This window comes from Octopus bimaculoides, chromosome 19, assembly GCF_046866305.1.
Source record: "Octopus bimaculoides isolate indiv1 chromosome 19, ASM4686630v1, whole genome shotgun sequence".
Lineage (NCBI taxonomy): Eukaryota > Metazoa > Mollusca > Cephalopoda > Octopoda > Octopodidae > Octopus > Octopus bimaculoides.
Window position 1 is genome coordinate 28,528,813 of NC_142946.1, and position 22,891 is coordinate 28,551,703.

At 36.3% G+C, this 22,891-nt stretch overlaps 1 protein-coding gene across 16 annotated transcripts in view; it reads right to left on the reverse strand.

Moving 5' to 3' along the window:
* The window catches only part of LOC106880092 (telomerase Cajal body protein 1), a 148,480-nt gene that overhangs the window by 99,143 nt on the left and 26,446 nt on the right, over nucleotides 1-22,891 (reverse strand). Inside the window, exon 1 of one of the 16 annotated variants that reach the window (XM_089366673.1) lies at nucleotides 13,609-15,681. The exons of the other annotated variants lie outside the window; for them this stretch is intronic. Within the exon in view, the coding sequence (XP_089222799.1) occupies nucleotides 13,609-13,691 (83 nt within the window). The 5' untranslated portion in view covers nucleotides 13,692-15,681. Of the gene's footprint in view, nucleotides 1-13,608; nucleotides 15,682-22,891 lie in introns of those variants that run through there. 16 annotated transcript variants of the gene reach the window in all.

The window sequence follows — 22,891 nt, forward strand, 5'->3', positions numbered from 1 at the left end:
AGGCTAACTAGCATGATAGTTTTTGTATGTGGCAGATGCTCAGGAGCAATAAAAACTGAAAATGTACAGAAAACAACTTTGGCCACTTTGCAGGGAGAAAAACTAGACTTAGTTGATAGTTTCCGCTATCTAGGTGACCAAGTTAGTGGTGGGGGAGGGTGTGCTGAAAGTGTAGCTGCTAGAATAAGAATAGTCTGAGCAAAGTTCAGAGAGATCTTACTGGTGACAAGGGGCCTCTCACTCAGAGTAAAAGGCAGACTGTATGACGCATGTGTACAAACAGCCATGCTACATGGCAGTGAAACATGGGCCATGACTGCTGAGGACATGCGTAGACTCGCAAGCAATGAAGCCGGTATGCTCCAATGGATGTGTAATGTCAGTGTGCATGCTAGACAGAGTGTAAGTACCTTGAGAGAAAACTTGAACCTAAGAAGCATCAGTTGTGGTGTGCAAGAGAGACAATTGCGCTGCTATGGTCATGTGGTGAGAATGGATGAGGATAGCTATGTGAAAAAGTGCCACACCCTAGCAGTTGAGGGAACCTGTGGAAGAGGTAGGCCCAGGAAAACCTGGGATGAGGTGGTGAGGCACGACCTTCGAACACTGGTCCTCACCGAGGCAATGACTTCTGACCGACACCTTTGGAAATATGCTGTGCATGAGAAGACCCGGCAAGCCAAATGAGACCTAAATCCAAGGCCTCTGCCAGGGGTGTAGCCAGCCCACTTATGCGTACCTTCCTCATTGGACACTAAACTCCGCTTGCGAAGACCTGTTGAGGCAAGTGAAATCAAAATCGAACTAAATTCGACGTCTGGCACCCATGCCAATGTCACCTCCTTCATTGGAGACTAAACTCGGCTTGCGAAGACCTGTTGGGGCCAGTGAAAGCAAAATCGTGATGGCACCTGTGCCCAGCGTCGCCTTCCTGGCACTTGTGCCAGTGGCACGTGTAAAGACATTCGAGTGAGATTGTTGCCAGTGCCGCTGGTTCATCAGTCCTCAGTCAAACGGACGTTAAACGATGATGATGATGATGATGTTTATGAATGCATTATAGCAGACTGAACGAAACTATTTGTGGTTTATATTTTTACGTTGTTCGGACAAGGGGTTTGCAAGTTGGTTGGAGGTAAGATAGAGTAAGTGATAAATGAGTCATAGTGATAAATGAATAAATTAAATAGAGATGATAGAGGAAATTTCAATATAAATAAGGTAAGGATAAGTAAAAATAAGCATATAACTAGTAATCCAACTATATATAAACAAAGAATTGATAATGATAACAAACCCCAAATTATTTCAAATCAACCTCATAATAGCGAACATAATATTAGAAAAACCATTATTAAATTATCTCATAAACCCAAGATAAATTTTTTAAAAAAACCAATTTAAAATTATAATGATCTCCACAATGATAAAAATATAATTAATAAACATATTGATATGAATAATCAATTAATTACCTCCAATACCAGTACCACTGCTAATCAATATAATGCCCTAAATTATAATATTAAACCAAACACTCATTTCATTAACTCTAACAAATCTAAAAGGGATTTCAAAATTCCTATAAACAACAATTACTATGATAAATCTAATAAAATTTGGTTAATTATTCCATACGCAAAACAAATTAAAAATAACATTGTTAAATCTATATTTAAAGCCATTCAGAAATATTCTAACATCGATAATAGATATAGTGAAATATTAAACTACAAAACTGTCAAGATTGGTTTCAGCCTAACTCTTAACTTATTTACAATTATATCATCAATTAACAACAGGAAATTAAATAAATTCCACACCAATAGAAATACCCATAACAATAATTCTACTAATTCCCCTAAACTTAAACTATATACCCCAAACTCCACTAACTCTAATACTAATGCACACATAACTCCCAATGATGGAACCATAATAACCCATACTAATCCTAGTAATACCAATTCTTCTAACAGATACACACATAATAACATTTATGAAACTTGTGACTAATTGTAAATTTAAGTATTCATGTAAAAGAAAAAATGTAGTCTATCAATGCACAGTTATAGTTCAGGGTAAAAGATATTTTTATATTGGCTTGACTGAAAATAAAGTTAAGATTCGCACAGCCAATCATCTCCAACTTCTTAAAAATAAACAAAAAATCAACTCCACTGGATTAAGTAAATATATATGGGAATTAAAAGATAATAATATTGAATTTAAAATTAAGTGGGATATCATTGCCTCCGCACTGGCTTATAAAGTCAGCAACAAAAGATGTAATCTTTGCATCACAGAGGTTTTTTTCATCCTTACCTCTAAGAATACCTAACTTAACTTGCAAAATGCGAAACATATTTCTTGTATTCACGCGGGAAAATATGTATTCTCTAAATTTAAGTAATTGACTTATTATTCCTCTCACTGAAAAATTTGTATAATCCCTTTAACTCTTTAACTCCACTAATATAACTCATCTCCCACCCCTCAACTCTTATTCTTTTATTCTTTTACGTGTTTCAGTCATTTGACAGCAGGCATGCTGGAGCACTACCTTTAGTTGAGCAAATCAACCCAAGGACTTATTCTTTGTAAGCCTAGTACTTATTCTATTGGTCTCTTTTGCTGAACCACTAAGTTACGGGTACGTAAATGCACCAGCATCGGTTGTCAAGCGATGTTAGGGGGGACAAACACAGACACATAAACATATACACACACATACATATATATATATATATGACAGGCTTCTTTCAGTTTCCATCTACCAAATCCACTCACAAGGGTTTGGTCAGCTTGAGGCTATAGCAGAAGACACTTGCCCAAGGTGCCACGTAATGGGACTGAACCCAGAACCATGTAGTTGGTAAGCAAGCTACTTACCACACAGCCACTCCTGTACCTATACTTAACCATACTAACAATAATATTAATATAAAGCGATCAAGAGTATGAAGACAGGGAAAGCCCCCAGCCCATCAGGAATCGCTGCAGAGATGCTCAAAATATCTGTCAGTGTCGGCTATAGCCTAGTCACTCGTATTACGAACCAGGTGATACACGAAGGAGTCATACCCAATGACTGGTGTAGCAGCACCATAGTCAACTGCTACAAAGGTAAAGGTGACGCTTTAGATACAAATAATTACAGAGGTATCAAGCTGTTAGATCAGGTAATGAAAGTCACGGAGAGGGTCATAGCTCAACTGCTTAGGGAGCGAGTCAGTTTAGATGAGATGCAGTTTGGGTTCATGCCTGGGAAAAGCACCACTGATGCTATATTTCTGGTAAGACAGCTTCAGGAGAAATACCTAGCCAAGGATAAACCTCTGTTCTTGGCTTTCGTTGATATGGAGAAGGCCTTTGACAGGGTCCCCCGATCTCTCATTTGGTGGTCAATGAGGAAACTAGGGATAGAAGAATGGTTAGTGAGAGCTGTGCGAACCATGTACAGAAACTCTGTCAGTAAGGTGAGAGTTGGCAGAGAGTACAGTGAAGAATTCCGGGTGGAGGTAGGGGTCCACCAAGGTTCTGTCCTCAGCCCCCTCCTATTTATCATAGTTCTCCAGGCTATAACAGAGGAATTCAAGACAGGATGCCCCTGGGAGCTCCTCTATGCTGATGACCTTGCACTAATTGCTGAGTCACTATCACAATTAGAGAAGTTTCAGGTATGGAAGCAAGGACTAGAATCAAAGGGCCTTAGAGTCAACCTAGCTAAAACCAAAGTCCTCATAAGTAGGAAGGCAGACAAAACACAAACCCCTTCGGGTAGATGGCCCTGCTCGATTTGTAGAAAAGGAGTGGGAAGTAACTCTATAAGATGCACCCAGTGCAAGCTATGGACACATAAGAGGTGCAGCAATATCAAAGGAAGGTTAACTAGGAAGTTAGTTTTTGTTTGCAGCAGATGTTCTGGAGCAATAAATACTGGGAATGTGCAGAAAACAACTTCTGCCACATTCCAGGGAGAAAAACTAGAAGTAGTTGATAGCTTCCGCTATCTTGGTGACCAAATTAGCAGTGGAGGTGGGTGCGCTGAAAGCGTAGCTGCTAGAATTAGAATAGCCTGGGCAAAGTTCAGAGAGCTTTTACCTCTGCTGGCGACAAAGGGTCTCTCTCTCAGAGTAAAAGGCAGATTGTATGACGCATGTGTACGAACAGCCATGCTTCATGGCAGTGAAACATGGGCCGTGACTGCTGAGGACATGCATAGGCTCGCAAGGAATGAAGCTAGTATGCTCCGATAGATGTGTAATGTTAGTGTGCATACTAGACAGAGTATCAGTACCTTGAGAGAAAAGTTGAACTTACGAAGCATCAGTTGTGGTGTGCAAGAGAGACGACTGCGCTGGTATGGTCATGTAGCGAGAATGGATGAGGATAGCTGTGTGAAAAAGTGCCACACCTTAGCAGTCGAGGGAATCTGTGGAACAGGTAGGCCCAGGAAGACCTGGGATGATGTGGTAAGGCACGACCTTCGAACATTGGGCCTCACCGAGGCGATGACTTCTGACCAAGACCTTTGGAAATATACTGTGCGTGAGAAGACCCGGCAAGCCAAGTGAGACCTAAATCTAAGGCCCAGCCAGCCCACTTATGCATACCTTCCTTCCTTCATTGGACACTAAATTCCACTTGCGAAGACCTGTTGAGGCAAGTGAAATCGAAATCAAGTTAAGTTGGACACTAAACTCCACTGCGTAGGCCTGTTGAGGCAAGTGAAATCGAAATCGAGTTAAATTAAATTGGACACTAAACCCCACTTGCGAAGACCTGTTGAGGCAAGTGAAATAGAAATAGATCGTTGCCGTGCCCCTGAACTGGCTCATGTGCAGGTGACACATGAGGTTTTTCGAGCAAGATGAGCGTGGCCGTTGCCAGTACCGCCTGACTGGCCTTCGTGCGGGTGACACGTAAAAGCACCCACTACACTCTCTGAGTGGTTGGCGTTAGGAAGGGCATCAAGCTGTAGAAAATCTGCCAAATCAGATTGGAGCCTGGTGTAGCCATCTGGTTTCACCAGTCCTCAGTCAAATCGTCCAACCCATGCTAGCATGGAAAGCGGACGTTAAACGACGACGACGACATCAATTACACCTAAATTTAAACTTATTATTATTGCACCAGTTACCTCAATTAAACATTCACCTTTATATATCCTTAGTAACCTTTTACTAACATACACACTTTTTTGAACATACACACCTGGCAACATTTATAACTGTTTCACTATTGTTTACACATTTGCCTTACATTAATAACCACATTAACACATCCTTCCACAACATATTAAGACCTGTTGAACACACACACATATATATATACATGAATATATATATGTACATATATATGGGTGTATAGCTGTGTGTTTGTAAGCTGCCTGTGCATGTATATGTGCACGTACATGGGTAGGTACATGTGAGTATATGTATGCATAAGTATATGTGTAGATCTATGTGTGTGTGTGTGTGTGTGTGTGTGTATGTATATATAAATGTGTACATGGGGGGATGTGCATGTGGCTATATATGTACATCTATATACATACATCTATATGGGCATGTGTATGTGTGTGCATAAGTATACATATATATACATAATTTAAACCAATAAGTGCCTACTTATTTATTTATTTATTTATTATGTGTGGGTATATATGTAAATGTGTGTATACACACATATGTGTATCTGTGTATGTGTATGTATGTATGTGTACGTATGTATGTATACATATATATGTAAGTATGTATATCCACACACACACACGTTATTCAAATGAATATGTGACTATTTATTTATTTATATATGTGTGTGTATATGTGTGTGTATATATATATATATATATATATATATATTTATTTATTTATATATGTCAATTTACCTATTTGGTTAATAAATTTTTATAGACAAATATCTTCTGTACACTTTAAAATTACTATTACACTTACATAACTCTCACCCTGCATACATATTTTTCTAATACAACTGAACATATTCTTAGTAACCTTTAACTAACATTTGAACATACACACTTCACAACATTAATAGCTGTCTGACTATTTAAATTATTTGTCATACATTAGTAACCACTTTCACATATCCTTATCAATATCTTTATACCGGTTGAAAACTTACATGATTCCCTCCCTTCTTACATATTTTTCAAATGTAACTGAACAAAATTAAACATGCATAATTGTGTATGTGAGTGTGGGGGGTATACACATATATATATATACGTGTGTGTATTTATGTGTGCATGCATATGTACGTGTATATGTATATATATATATGTATATGTATGTATATATGTGTATATATATGTGTGTGTGAATGTGTGCATGCGTGCATATATCATCATCATCATCATCATCATCGTTTAACGTCCGCTTTCCATGCTAGCATGGGTTGGACGATTTGACTGAGGACTGGTGAAACCGGATGGCAACACCAGGCTCCAGTCTGATTTGGCAGAGTTTCTACAGCTGGATGCCCTTCCTAACGCCAACCACTCAGAGAGTGTAGTGGGTGCTTTTACGTGTCACCCGCACGAAAACGGCCACGCTCGAAATGGTGTCTTTTATGTGCCACCCGCACACGCCAGTCCAGGGGCACTGGCAACGATCTCGCTCGAAAATCCTACAGGAGCCAGTCAGGCGGTACTGGCAACGGCCACGCTCAAAATGGTGCATCTCATGTGCCACCCGCACAAGAACCAGTCCAGGGGCACTGGCAACGATCTTACTTGGCTTGCCGGGTCTTCTCACGCACAGCCCATTTCCAAAGGTCTCGGTCCGTAGTCATCGCCTCGGTGAGGCCCAATGTACGAAGGTCTTGCCTCACCACCTCAGCCCAGGTCTTCCTGGGCCTACCTCTTCCACGGGTTCCCTCAACTGTTAGGGTGTGGCACTTTTTCACGCAGCTATCCTCCTCCATTCTCACCACATGTCCATACCAGCGCAATCGTCTCTCTTGCACGCCACAACTGATGCTTCTAATGTTCAGCTTTTCTCTCAAGATACTTACACTCTGACGGGTATTCACATTGACATTACACATCCAACGGAGCATACTGGCTTCATTCCTTGCGAGCTTACGTATGTCCTCAGCAGTTACAGCCCATGTTTCACTGCCATGTAGCATGGTTGTTCGTACGCATGCGTCATACAGTCTGCCTTTTACTCTGAGTGAGAGTCCCTTTGTCGCCAGCAGGGGTAAGAGCTCTCTAAACTTTGCCCAGGCTATTCTTATTCTAGCAGCTACACTTTCAGCGCACCCACCCCCACTACTAACTTGGTCGCCCAGATAGCGGAAGCTATCGACTACCTCTAGTTTTTCACCCTGGAATGAGATAGAAGTTGTTTCCTGTTTGTTTGCAGTCTTTATTGCACCTGAACATCTGCCACAAACAAAAACTAACTTCCTAGTTAACCTGCCTTTGATGTTGCTGCACCTCTTATGTGTCCATAGCTTGCACCGGGTACATCTTATAGAGTTACTACCTACTCCTTTTCTACATACTGAGCAGGGCCATCTACCTGAAGGGGGTTGTGTTTTATCTACCTTCCTACTTATTAGGATTTTGGTTTTAGCTAGGTTGACTCTAAGGCCCTTCAATTCTAGACCTTGCTTCCACACCTGAAACTTCTCCTCTAGTTCTGATAGTGACTCCGCAATTAGGGCAAGGTCATCAGCATAGAGGAGCTCCCAGGGGCAACCTGTCTTGAACTCCTCTGTGATTGCCTGGAGGACTATGGTAAAATAAGCAGACATATATCCATGTGCGAGTGAGTATGCTGTGTGTGTGTGTGTGTATGTGCCTATTTATACAGACACCTTTTGCATTCCTATATTTCATTTCCACTAAAATAATCCAACCCCACTTATAACAAGTTTTACACACACTAAATAATATACTGTCTTTTTCCTTACACTTATACAGATATATGCGCATATAAGGAATAAAATTATTAGTATACGTAAATACATACATAAACGTGCATGTATGTTGATCTATAACTATGTATACATATATGAGCATATAAGAATAGACACATACTTGTCTGTGTGTATATGTGTATGAGCATGGATCTATATGTGTATATATACACATGTGCAGAGGTATGAACATATACTCATGAGTGGGCAGGTATACATGTGTGTATGCATTTAAGTGTGTACATATATATATTTGCGCGTGTGTATGTCTGTAAATGTGCGTGCATGCACGTATGCATGTGTGTGGGTATGTATGTGTGTGTATAAGTATGTGTATACATATATGTGTATGTGTATGTGGTAACATGATTATGAATGTATGTACATGCCTGTATATATGCATATATATATGTGTGTGTGTGTGTGTGTGTGTGTGTGTGTGTGTGTGTGTATATATATATATATATATATATATATATTAGGAATAAAAATCCAAATTTACAGGTAAAAACTCAATTAAATTCAATTTATTAAAAATTAAAATTAAATTAAGTTTCACAGTATAAAATATATATATATATATATATATATATATATAATGTTGTAGTATATTGTCAACTTAATGTGACAATCAGTTTTAGGGAAAAGAACCAAGGTTCATGAACTCATCGATGAAAATCCACTGTCACATATAGAAAAATTAATAAGTAAAAGTACAATAAATAAGTATAATATAATACAAAGTAAATATCATAAGATAATGATAATAAAACGACTACATGTGTTTCATAACTAATTTTCAAATAGAAAGAATATTTAAATTGATTAAAACTATCGAAAATCAATTCTATTATAAAATATAGCAAATCTTCAGGTCAAAATACAACAATAATAATAATAAAAGAATGTATATATCAACCAACAATAAATAACAAATGAATGTATATAAAATACTTATTATATTAAGATAGAAAAATATTATTAAAAATATCAAAATTATAAACATTTCATAATCAACCCTACTTCCATTATAATACAAGCTAACAGGAATATTATATGCAAAAACCAACTTTAACAAATTTTTTCGTTTAAAATACAATTTGAACTAAGTTTTAGGTTAAAATAATAAAGATAGAAGAAGCACATATCTAAACAATGCAATAGTTTAAACTAAAAGATTTTAGACTAAAACGTTTATTTAAAAGAAGTCTCGTGAAAATATAGCATAAATAAAAGGAATAGAATAAATAGATATAAAAACATGAATGAAAATTTTATTATGAATGAAAGATTAAACTTTACATAACTTAAGTCATAATAAAACAATTAACTATATTGTATAATCAAAGAAATTAAATAAAAAGACTAGTTATTTATCCCATAAAATAAAAAGAAATATTAAACAGTATTAATGGAAAAAATTCAACCCTAATCTAATCGAAGTCTTAGTTTAGGCTAAGATGATAAACTTACTACTAATTAATTTAGTGCTAAAAAAAGGTATCGACTAAAATTATAATTTAAAATCAATTGAATAATATAAAAATACATATTTTTTTCAAAGTTAAAAATGATACTTATCGCTACGCTGCTGCAGTTCAAACTAAAACTTAGACGTTAAACTCAGAACTAGAGCGTTTATTAGAAAGAGGTCGCATGAAGATACTATGTTAAGATAAAGAATAGAATAAAGAGATACAAAAACATGAATGAAAGAATTATTCATAAAATCATGAATGAAAGATTTAAACTTACATCGTAAAAAAACAATTAGCTATATTGTAAAACATTTTAATGAACTTTAAATTCTAAGTGATTATAATTTTTAAATAATAAGACTAAGAAACATAACTTAAATAATATATATGAAATAAGTTAAAATACTATTAATTTAATTAATTAAAATATTTATATTATTAATCTTATAAAAATCGTAGTGTCATTACAATATTAAATCCTTAAACTCACTAAAATATTAACGTACCAATAAATACATCATCATCATCATCATCAACATTGTTTAACGTCCGCTTTCCATGCTAGCATGGGTTGGACAATTTGACTGAGTACTGGTGAACCAGATGACTACACCAGGCTCCAGTCTGATTTGGCAGAGTTTCTACAGCTGGATGCCCTTCCTAATGCCAACCACTCCGAGAGTGTAGTGGGAGCTTTTACGTGCCACCGGCACGAAGGCCAGTCAGGAGGTACTGGCAACGGTCACTCTCGAAATGGTGTATTTTACGTGCCACCTGCACAGAAGCCAGTCCAGTGGTACTGGCAATGAACTCGCTCGAATGTCTTTTCACGTGCCAGGAGGGTGATGTTGGTAACAATCTCGCTCAAATGGTGCTATTTACGTGCCCCCGGCACGGAAGCCAGACAGCAGGTGCTCTGACAACAATCATGCTCAGACAGTGCTCTTAGTCATCATCATGATTTCGCTTTCGCTTGCCCCAACAGGTCTTCGCAAGCCGAGTTTAGTGTTGAATGAAGAGACATTGGCATGGGTGCCAGTCTACAAATTTAGTTCGATTTCGATTTCACTTGCCTCAACAGGTCTTCGCAAGAGGAGTTTAGTGTCCAAAGAAGGAATGTTACACATAAGTGGGCTGGCTACATCCCAGGCAGAGGCCTTGGATTTTGGCCTCACTTGGTTTGCCAGGTCTTCTCATGCACAGCATATTTCCAAAGGTCTCGGTTAGAAGTCATTGCAATAAATATAAATTATAAATACTACATTTAGTAAAGAAGGAATAGTATAAACAAATACACACTCACACATGCACCCCCCCCCCACATATATATAGATACATACACATATACATACATATATACATATATATATATATATATATATATATATACATATACGCACATATATATACATAACATACACACACATATACACAAACACACATATATACATATACATATATAAATACATACATACACATACATACATACATACTAACACATACAGTCTAAAACACACACTCACATATATACATATACCCATATACATATATATACACATATGTATATACATAAACATATATACACATACATATACACACATACACTCATATATATATATATACACACACTTAAACATTCACACATACAAATATGTATATATATATAAATATATATAAAAAAATCACAATTAGCTAAAATTTTTATATAAATAAAGTAATTTATGTCTAAATTTTATTTTTCGTTCATCAAAAGAATTAAGTATTATAATTATGAAATAATATCTCTTTAAATTCATTATTACATAAATTACAAAAATTATTACCTATACGATAGGATTTCGCCTTACAAACTATCTCCCATTTTAAAATGTAGTTAATATTTTTAGATTTAATTTCCCAAATATATTTACTAAGGCCAGTAGAATTAATCAAATTTCTATTCTTAAATGAGTGCGTATGTGGAGCCACTCGTAATTTAATTTTATTAGAAGTCGATCCTATATAAATCTTATTTAAATTATAACCATTATGTTTATTCCCAATCATTGAAGTCACTATGCATTTATACACAACATCCTTCAAATTGCATTTATTATTATCTCTACATGTACAATTAATCATATCCTGGTCCATTTTATTATTATTATTATTAGAATAAGTATTAAATTTAAATTTATAATACTTATTTAACTTAAATATATTAAAAGAAGAGATAATATTAGCAACATTATTAGTAGTAGAATAACCTACACCAAAATTATTAGTAGGAAATATATTATATTTTTTTTTATCTCTAAGGAATATATCAATAACTTTTAAAATATCTTTAATAATGTTAGTTTTAACTTGAGCGCCGTATGGAATGATTAGCCAGAGTTTGTTCTTATTATAGATATTATTGTATTTATTATTAATATTATTAAATTAATTATTATCATTAAAAAAATTTTAAATTAAATCTTTTATTGTTTCCATTACAATTATGTTTATGTTTATGTAGTTTATTATCATAATACCTATTATTCTTATTATAATTACCTAAGAAGACATTATCATGAGTATAAAGGTTATGTTTATCAAAAAGATCATTACTATTATAATCATTACTAATAAAATTATAATTATACTTCAGATTATTAAAAAGATTTATATCATTAGTATATCCCGCCTCGCAAAGGGCTTTATTGTAATAAGGTGCATGTTTTTCAAAGATCTCTATATTAGATGAAAGTAAAGATATTCTCTTATAAATGTTAATGATTTTTTAATTGAGGGTGGGTGATTACTTTTCGCATAAATGTATTTAATATTTTCATTAATCTTATGGTAAGGTTGGGTATTACCTGTAGGTAAGTTAAAATTAGCATCTAAATAATTTATATAGTACTCATTATAAATAGTAATCTTTAATCCATTTCTTTAAAAATAAAAACTATATATTCTCTTCTTATATATTTCTAGTTTTCTATTGGTGCAATTCTTAGTTAGTAATAAAAGATCATCCCTATATAAACCACCCTCCAATTTTAAGTTTTCAAGTTCATGTTCTGATAATAAATATATACCTACTAAATCAGTTACCTGTGCTGAATCCGGCACCCCTGTTGGTATATTGAAATAGTCCCTGGTATCTTTCCTAGCCCACATCTTATCATATTTAATCAACGATTTCCTAGCCATTTTAACTACATTTACTTCATCATAAGCCATACCTGCCTTCTTCATTGCATAAATTAGGGCCTTATTAAGTACAATCTCATTAATAGAAGAATAATAATTATCAATATCTATTTGAATAAATTTATATCTATTTTTATCTTTAATGTTATTAAACCATTTTAAAGTATCAATAGTACTATTTCACTGCCATGCAGCATAGTTGCTTGCACAGGCATCAAACAATCTGCCTTTCACTCTGAGAGAGAGGTCCTTTGTTGCCAGCAAGGGTAGGAGCTCTCTGAACTTTGCCAGCCTAATCTTATTCTCACAGCTACGCTCTAAGAACAACTACCTCCATACTAACCTGGTCACCTAGATACCTAAAGCTATCTACTGCCTCTAGCTCGCTCCCCTGGCAGTTGATGGAGTCTATTTTCTACACATGTTCAGCATTTATTTTGCCTGTGCACCTTCCACATACAAAGGTTAGTTTTTCTGTGAACCTTTTGATGTTGCTGCACCTTTTGTGTGTCCAGAGCTTACACTGGGTGCATCTTATGGAGTTTCTACCTACACCTTTTCTACAGATTGAGCAGGGTCATCTAACTAAGGGGATTTGCGATTTGTCTGCCTTCCTATTTACTATGACTTTGGTCTTTGCTAGGTTAACTCTAAGGCCCTTTGATTCTAGACCTTGTTTCCATACCTGGAACTTCTCTAGCTCAGGTAGTGATTCAGCTATAAGAGCAAGGTCATCAGCTCCCAGGGGCAGCCTGTCTTGAATTCCTCTGTTATTGCCTGGAGGACTGTGATGACATATATAACAAAGTCATCTTTTTAATTTTTTTTTCAAATTTAGGCATTCCCAACGTATGTTGAATAGTGAGCTCTTTTCACTGAATATATTAGTTAATATTCTAATTGTTTCTTCAAGACAAATTTCTGGTGGCTTTTTTGGTAGAATAAAGTTGCAGTATTTCTCATGCTCTGATGGAGCTAGTTTACGCAAAAGAAGTCTTACCTTCTTTTCGTTTGTCCAGCCTTTGTACTCTTCTTTAAATATTTTTTTATACCTTCTATAGCATGAAGGAAATATAATCCCATCTTCGGGATTACACAGGAATTCTTCAATGGAGTTGGTTACTCCATCTGCTGAATACAACGCTACTGTGTTGGATTGTAGCAATAACCCTATCAACTGCTGGTTTAGCTGTTGTTGTTGTTGCTGTTCACAGTATTCTTGCTGCTGCTGTAACAGCTGCTGCTGCAGCTGTTGTTGTTGTTTCACAACGGAAGCTAGTGATTCTTCCATTTTGACACTCCTACGAGCGTTCGTAGCCTTGTTACCACTATTATAATGACACCGTTATACAGTGGGAGGTATCCTCGTTGCCACTGATATGACATATGACTTCTTGTCGTCACTGTTATAATATTAAACATTCCTGATGTTCTCTTATTACTCTCCAACTGTATATCTTCAACAAGCACTCAACAATATCTCTATTCAATAATTTCTTTTATTTGAAACGGTGGCTTCATTTTGGAGCACACACCTAGTTTATTCAGGAAAGATATTGTTTTTCAGTTTGTCTGACAATTTATTTGTACTGCAGGAAAAACCATTCACATTTTTACAGAAAAGATTTATGGGGAGGTCTCCTATAAGTTTAATAATTCCATCCAGTCAGTTCCAAATAAGTTTGTGGTATTATCTAACACAAAAACTTTAGCTTCTAAGGTTTTTTCATGAAATGTGATGTTACTTATCAATTTGCCTTTAAAATATTTTTTCCTCAAACATCACGAACAATTTTTGAAGTTTTATCTAATTTAGGTTTCCTGGTTTTTTCCATGCATCTGTGATAATTATTGAGATATTGCTACCTGTATCCAATTGTAACTTTACGTTTGTGTTATTAATTTTTAGATACAAAAATTTTCTTTGAGGCTCATTCATATTTTTTGTCACTGATAATCCATTTATGCAATTTTTTCTGTTGAACCACCCTTTAGGTTCTGTTTTGCTGTGTGATTCTTTATGGCCTATTTTACCACACTTAAAGCATTTCAATATTTCTAAACAAACAATTATTTTTAAAATGTGGAACACTGCACTCATAACATAGATTCAGTCTTGATATTTTTTCTCCTTTTTCTTATTTGTTACCGGTCAACACACTTGAATCTGAGAGCAGTCTTTCTCTTCAATTATATTTGTGTCAAGGTTATTATCTGGCATTCTTCTGTTACTACCTGTACAGTTAAATTTTGGTCCTGTTCTAATTTTGTTAATATCTGAGAACGTATATCTGTATCTTTGTTTGCAGTAAGTCCTTGAAGAAGAATGAAACACTTGAACATGTCCAGGATCAAATCATTCAATTTGAATTTCTCACACTCTCTGTTACCCACTCCAGCATAGGTGATGAAATCTTCATCTTCTTTGACCAAATTCAAATATTGCCAGAGAGTATTGAATAGGGAACTTCTTTCGCTGAAAATTTTCAATAAAATATTGTTTCTTCGAAACAAATTTCACCTGGTTTCTTCAGCAGAATATAATTACTATATTTTTTTGTGTTTGACAAGGGATAACTTTTTTAAAAGTAGCCGTACTTTTTTCCTATTGGACCAACTTTTACACACTTTTTTGAAGATTTCTTTGTATCTACGAAAATATGCAACCTTCTGGGTTGTATTTGAATTCTTCAATTAGATTTGCAACGCTGTCTGGCAAGTAAAAACCTGAAGTATTTTGAGACTCTTTCAACATTAATTCCAGCAACTGTTGGTTTTGTTGTTGTTGCAACTGCACCACAAAGGTCAGTAAGTTCTCCATGTTAAAATTACTTTTTCTTTGATTTCGTACAAAAAAAAAAAAAAATTAAATGTCCAACGCAAGCTTTGAACAACTTATTGCCAATTTTATGTCCTATTATGTTGGATATATAATATAATGAAGCAGCGGGGAAGGAAAGTATTTACATGATGCATTACTATTACTATTACATAAGACTCAATGCTCTCAATCACAGCTCACAGTGAACTGCTTACCAATTCAAACTGCCAATCATTCACAGTTCTTTATCTAATAACAGTGAGTCAGTCCACGTTTAGATAACTGTTATTTTGAAAGATAATTTCTCAATTAGATTTACATATTTATTCAATGAGTTGGTAATCATGAATACTTATAAATACTTAGAAACTATTGCATTGTCCTAAATACTCACAAGTATCTGTCAATTGGTTATGTGCAACTCGGTGTAGCAGTTTGTGAAGTCTTTTCAGCTTCAATAAAATACTATTTTGGTAAGTGAGTACTATTTTCTTCCCATTGTGCTTACATGCATGGATGTTTACACACACACACACACATTATATGAACCTGTAGCTTTGCTTCAATGTTTATGTATTACATGTATGTAAGTTTGTGATTGTATACATGTTTATGTGAGTGTATGTATATATAATTATATTGGGTTGGCAAGAAAGTAATTTCAGTTTTTTGGTGTGAAATAAAAGTCATTTTTTTTCATACAAAGAATGAACTTTAATCAATTATATATTTTCTATTTTGTTCAATGACTTTTTGCCATCTTTCTGGCAACTTCATGATTCTGTGCTCATAGAACTTCTGGTTCTTAGCCAAAAACTGAAGCAAGTGTGCTTTCAGGTCATCATCATTATTGAAAGCTTTACCATTCAAAGAATTCTGCAAATATCAAAATAAATGGTAATCTGATGGTGCAAGGTCAGGGCTATATGGTGAATGTAACATCACTTCCCAACCAAGCTCCAATAATTTTTCAGGAGTTAGCAAAGATATGTGTGGTCTAGTGTTGTCATGATGGAATGCGATTCCTTTGTGATTTGCCAATTCTGGCCATTTTTCTCTGGTTGCTTCCTCCAGTTTGGAAAAATGGAGACCACCTCCTCCTGTGGGATGAAGTTAAAATAATAGACAGAGAACACCACTGGAAAATACGAAAACTAAAAGAAGCAGCACATATGCTAGGAAATTTCCCCAAGACACCTGATGAAGGCTGGATATCAGCTGAAATGTTGTGTTAACTACAAACAAGATGAGGACAAATATCCGTCAAATGTAAATAATGTACATAATTCCTCATCTCTTAAATATAGAACTGTGTTATTATTATTATTTAGGTCACTGCCTGGACTCGAACTCAGAATCTTGGGGTTAGTAGCCCGCACTCTTAACCACTACGCCATATGGTCAGGGCTATATGATGGATGTGACGTCACTTCCCAACCAAGCTCCAATAATTTTTCAGGAGTTAGCAAAAATATGTGTGGGCAACTATGGAGTGAATTTTAGGGCTTATAAATCTAATATTCTCCTATCTTTTCTTAATACTGGTTCCCATATGCTGTTCGTATCTGCACTTGGTCTGCTTAGGAGGTTGTTGTATCCTAGCCTATGTGCTGCTTCTTTTAGCTTTCTTATTTTCCGGTGGTGTTCTCTGTCTATTATTTTAACTTCATTCCACAGGGGGAGGTGGTCTCCATTTTTCCATTCATGATCAGCTATACCTGATTTATCAATATCTCCTCATGTCACAGCTTTGTGATGTTCATCTACCCTTATCTTGAGAGGGCGGCATGTTTCACCTTTGTATAACCTACTACCTCCCCCTGTGGGATGAAGTTAAAATAATAGACAGAGAACACCACTGGAAAATACGGAAACTAAAAGAAGCAGCACATATGCTAGGACACAACAACCTCCTAAGCAGACCAAGTGCAGATATGAGTAGCATATGGGAACCGGTATTAAGGAAGAATAAGAAAATATTAGATTAATAAGCCCTAAAATTCACTCCATAATTGCCCACGGGGCATATGGTGTAGTGGCTAAGAGCATGGGCTACTAACCCCAAGATTCCGAGTTTGATTCCAGGCAGTGACCTGAATAATAATAATAACATCGAAAAATACCTTAGGAATGAGAACCCGGGTTCGAAATTTCCTCAAGATACCTGATGAAGGCTGGAGGGTATATCAGCTGAAACATTGTGCTAACAACAAACAAGATGAGGACAAATATCTGTCAAATGTAAATAATGTACATAATTCCTCATCTCTTAAATATAGAACTGTATTATCTAATCAGTACAGAGCTAACTTTACACTTCAATAGAGACATATAGAAAAACTCCATCAAAAACTAGCTTGTCTTTCAAACCATCTAACTTTCCTGTGTAGATGTAGAGACTCAAAGCTTATACCACCTGGCTTAAATATAATGACACCAGTAGATTCACATAAAGCTAGAAGAGTAGCGGAAAGGGCAGGGCATGCCCTCATCCATGAGAGGATCCATTACAACCACTGGAAAAAACATCAACTAAATAACAAAATCAAAAAGAGGTTATATTCATTACTTAGGAAAATAACCAGAGATGATGACAGAAAGAGAATCCAACAAGATCTAGAAAAGTCGTACATAAAAGAATTTGAAATGGTGAAAACACACCAGATTAAGAAGTTTATGTAACCCAAAGGTCAGAGAATGAAGACTGAAGTCCGTCACCCACCTGTGAAAGCAGTAATTAATGTAAGTCTAGAAAAGTTTGCTTTCAAAAGACTAGTGACAATTCCATCATAATAGTTCCAGAGGACAAGGGAAATGCTACCGTGGTGATGAACAAGTCTGACTACTTGGAAAAATTGACAACTCTTATAAGTGATGGTAGCTATAACAAAGAAAAGAAAGACTCAACTCTGAAAACAGAGAGGAAGTTGTCACAGATCTTGATCAAGAACAAGGATCACTTTACACCAATGAAGTACAGACAACTGACTCAACACCACAATAAACTACTACACATATATGGTAGGATGGTATTCCACTAAGACCTAGTTGAGGTTCAGCATGTCAATATTGTACGTGAAGAATTCCACCTACTTCACAGAATTGATCAAGGATACCCCCACTGAATCCAACCAGATGGTGAGTATAGATGTGATAAGTCTGTTCACCAAAGTCCCAACTGGCGAAGTACTTACTATTTTTTAAATCTCACAATGAGAGATATTCAGCAACAGTACTTTGTAGTAAAGATTGTTTGCCAACATAGCATGGCAATCCTGGTTTAGGACGAATATTGCTGTAATTTAGCCCCAGGAGACATTGTCTTCAGCTGGCTATAAGGACACAGATCATGTCATATAAGGACACAGATCATATTATGTTGACTGCCATATTATGCTGACAAACAATCTTTACTGGTGAAGCACTATCAGTGATTGATTCGAGAAAAACTAGTAACAGACACCCATCTAAAAGAACACACTAGTATACCAATAAGAAACCTGATGGAAATGTTGATCTTCTGTGTAGAAACTACCTACTTCAGTTTGGACACTGATATATATCAACAAGAAGAGGGTTTAGCTATGGGTTCACCATTATCACCAATAATAGCCAATATGTACATGGAATACTTTGAGAATTTGGCTTTAGGATCAACACCACTAAAACCAACCCTATGGCTGTGATATGTAGATGATACCTTTATACTCTGGCCCCACCAGGAAGATGTCCAAGTGCTGTTAGATCATGTGAACACAAAAAAGCCATCCACACAGTTGACAATGGAAAAAGACAAAGACAACCAGCTAGCATTCCGGGATGTATTAATAACATGCACCAAGCATGAATTCAGGACATCTGTATACCGCAAGCCAACCTTCACTGGATGATACCTCAACTTCATTTCCCACTATCCATACAATGTAAAGAAAGGGATTGCTCAGTGCCTGAAACATCGAGCAAAGAATATAAGTATACACACTACAAAGAAATGATCAAGCTCAATAACAATCTATTAAGCAACATACTATCCCAAAAACATACTATCCACTCCAATTATGAAGAAAAGAGGGGATGAAACCAATAAACTGTCCACAGTCTGTCTACCCTATGTGAAAGGCGTCTCTGAAAAGATACAAAAGATATGCGGCCCATATGACATTAGGACAGTATTCAAGAGTAATACAACACTTCGCAAATATCTCCTTCGAGTAAAACCACCAACAGAAGAGAATATGACCAAAAACTGCGTATACTCCATCCCATGCAGCTGTGGTAGGTCATACAAAGGCGAAACATGTCGCCCCCTCAAAATAAGGGTAGAGGAATATCACAAAGCTGTGACACGAGGAGATATTGATAAATTGGGTATAGCTGATCATATATGGAAAAATGGAGACCACCTCCTGCTGTAGGATGAAGTTAAAATAATAGACAGAGAACACCACTGGAAAATAAGAAAACTAAAAGAAGCAGCACATAGGCTAAGACACAACAACCTCCTAAGCAGACCGAGTGCAGATATGAGTAGCATATGGGAAGTGGTATTAAGGAAGGATAGAAATATGTTAGATTTATAAGCCCTAAAATTCACTCCATAGTTGCCCACTGGCATATGGCGTAGTGGTTAAGAGCGCAAGCTACTAACCCTAAGATTCCGAGTTCGATTCCAGGCAGTGGCTATAATAATAATGATGATGATGATGATGATGATAACATTGAAAAATACCTTAAGAATGAGAACCTCGGTTCGAAATTTCCAAGCAGTGACCTGAACAATAACAATAATAATAACATCAAAAAATACCTATGGAATGAGAACCCAGGTTCGAAATTTCCCCAAGACACCTGATGAAGGCTGGAGAGTATATCAGCCAAAACGTTGTGTTAACAACAAACAAGATGAGGACAAATATCCGTCAAATGTAAATAATGTTAAATTCCTTTGTTATTGACTATGATGTACAAGAGGGGGTTGAGACCCTGAAGTCAATGCTATACTCATTGCTAACCTTCACCTTACTGACAGCATTCCTATACATGACTGTATAGCTCTCACCAACCACTCATCCCAACTTCCGCACTGACCACCAGATAAGGGAGTGGGGTCTCTGTCAAAGGCTTCTCCATGTCAACAAAAGCCAGGTACAGGGGTTTATTCTTGGCTAGATTTTTCTCCTGCAGTTTGCCTAACCAGGAATATATATGTTCATTAAAGATTTCCCCTGAACCACTTCCAGTTATTGCAGGAAATGGAACTTGTACAGGTATAATCATATATGCCTCTACATGTCACAGTGTAAATTGCAGCTTTGTACTAGTATTCATTTGTCTTTTACGGTTGCTGAAGTGGACTAAGGTGTTATAATGGAGGCAGCTGAATGCAGATCAGTGACCAGGTTCTTATACTTGAAAGGTTGTACACCAAAAGGACTTTCAATGAGATGAAAGAAATTTATGGTGACGATGCATCATCATACAACGTAGTCATGCACTGGCATTATCAGTTCAAATGTGGTTGGATATTGGTGGAAACTGCTCGTACCACATTTTGCCATTAATGATGACACCATCCATAAAGTGGAAGCCACCATTTTGGAGGATCATGGCATAACTATTCAGCAACTAGCCCAAGAAGTAAAGATAAGTGTAGGGTCTGTGGAAAAAAATTAATGACGACCATTTGCACATGCAGAAGTTGTCTGCATGATGGATTCCCTGGATGCTCACACCTTTTCTGAAGCAGGAATAAGTTAATTGCTCCCAGGCTCTTTGGCAATATGCCAAGAAAATATGCCAAGAGGAGGACTTACCACACAGGATGAAACATGGGTCCATCACTATGATCCTGAGACTAAAGTCCAGTTGAAGCAATGGAAGCATGATAACTCATCACCTCCAAAGAAGGCTTGTGTCCAACCCTTACTAGGCAAGGTGATGCTCACAGTCTTTTTGGACCAGCACAGAGTAGTGATGATGGATTTTCTGGCAAAGGGCACCACAATTAACAGGGCATATTATGCTTCCCTGCTGTAGAAATTGCAGGACGCCATCAAAGCAGAGAGGCATGGCATGCTGATCAAAGGAGTCCACCTCTTCTAAGACAATGCCACAGTTCACAATGCACATGTTGCCCAGATGAAAGTACACTCCTGTGGCTATGAAATCCTTCCTCACCCACCTTACTCTCCTGACCTCACACCATCTGATTTCCACCTCTTTCCAACCATGAAGTCTTTTTTGAAGAGGAAGCACTTTTCGGATGATGATGAACTTATTTCCAAGGTAAAGTCTTGGCTCCAGACGAGGTCTCCACAGCTGCATAAAGTGATGGGAGAAGTGTGTCACTATTCATGGTAGCTTGTAGAGAAGGACTAATAATTATGCCAAGTTTCGTTTATCTCAGTCCTTGGGAAGTGGATCAGGGGAAATCTTTAATGAACATCCCTTGTAGCTTCAGTCACGCTCCTCCTGCCTGGCATAAATCCGAACTGCATCTCATCTACACTAACTTTGATGAAAAAACACATTTGACCAACACATTGAACAAATGATCAATTGAACAAATGATCAATTGAACAAATAATCAATTAGTTAGTTGGTTAGATATTTAACCAATAAAAAAGTGATATTGAACCAGTGTGTGTGATATCATCAGCATAATGACCTTCCCAAGACACAACAAAATTTGTTTCAACACATAAATTCACATTAAGAATCTTGCAAAACAAATACAAATATTTTAATTTTAATTATTTAAATATGTATCACAATTATGTAATTAGATATTTAATGTTTATCTTAATGAAACAGTTGTTGAAGTATATGTAAAATTCATGTTTTCCTGCTTTTATTCTAAATATGTTGCTCTTCAAGATCATTTTAGAAGATTATGTATATATGTACAAGCCAGTCCACTTGCATTAGGTATCACTACAGAACGCCATACAATGGAGACAAACACAGTTTGAACACCCCAAAACACACCTTTTGCTTCATCATTTTCATGTCAAAAATATTTTCCAAGAAAAATTATATATCATTTGAAAGTTTCTGATGTGAACTTTCTTCTCATATAGTTTTAATTAAAATCCAACAGTTACATATGTCAGGGCCCCTCAAACACCCTGGTATTTCCACACATTTACAAAGTTTGTCCCATTTCAAACATTGGGCAATATGCTGTGCTTGAGAAGAACTGTCAAACCAAGTGAAATCATGCCAGTGTCACGTAACTGGCACCCATACTGGTGGCACATAAAAAAGTACCCTTTGAATGTTGGGCTTCATGGTGGTAGTGATAAGTGACCGAGACCTTGGCAATATACTGTACTCGAGAAAACCTGTCAAGCCAAGTGAGATCATAGTCATGGCTGATGCCGGTGTTACATAACTAGCACCCATGCTGGAGGCACATAAAAAGCACCCACCACACTCTTGGAGTGGTTGGCGTTAGGAAACC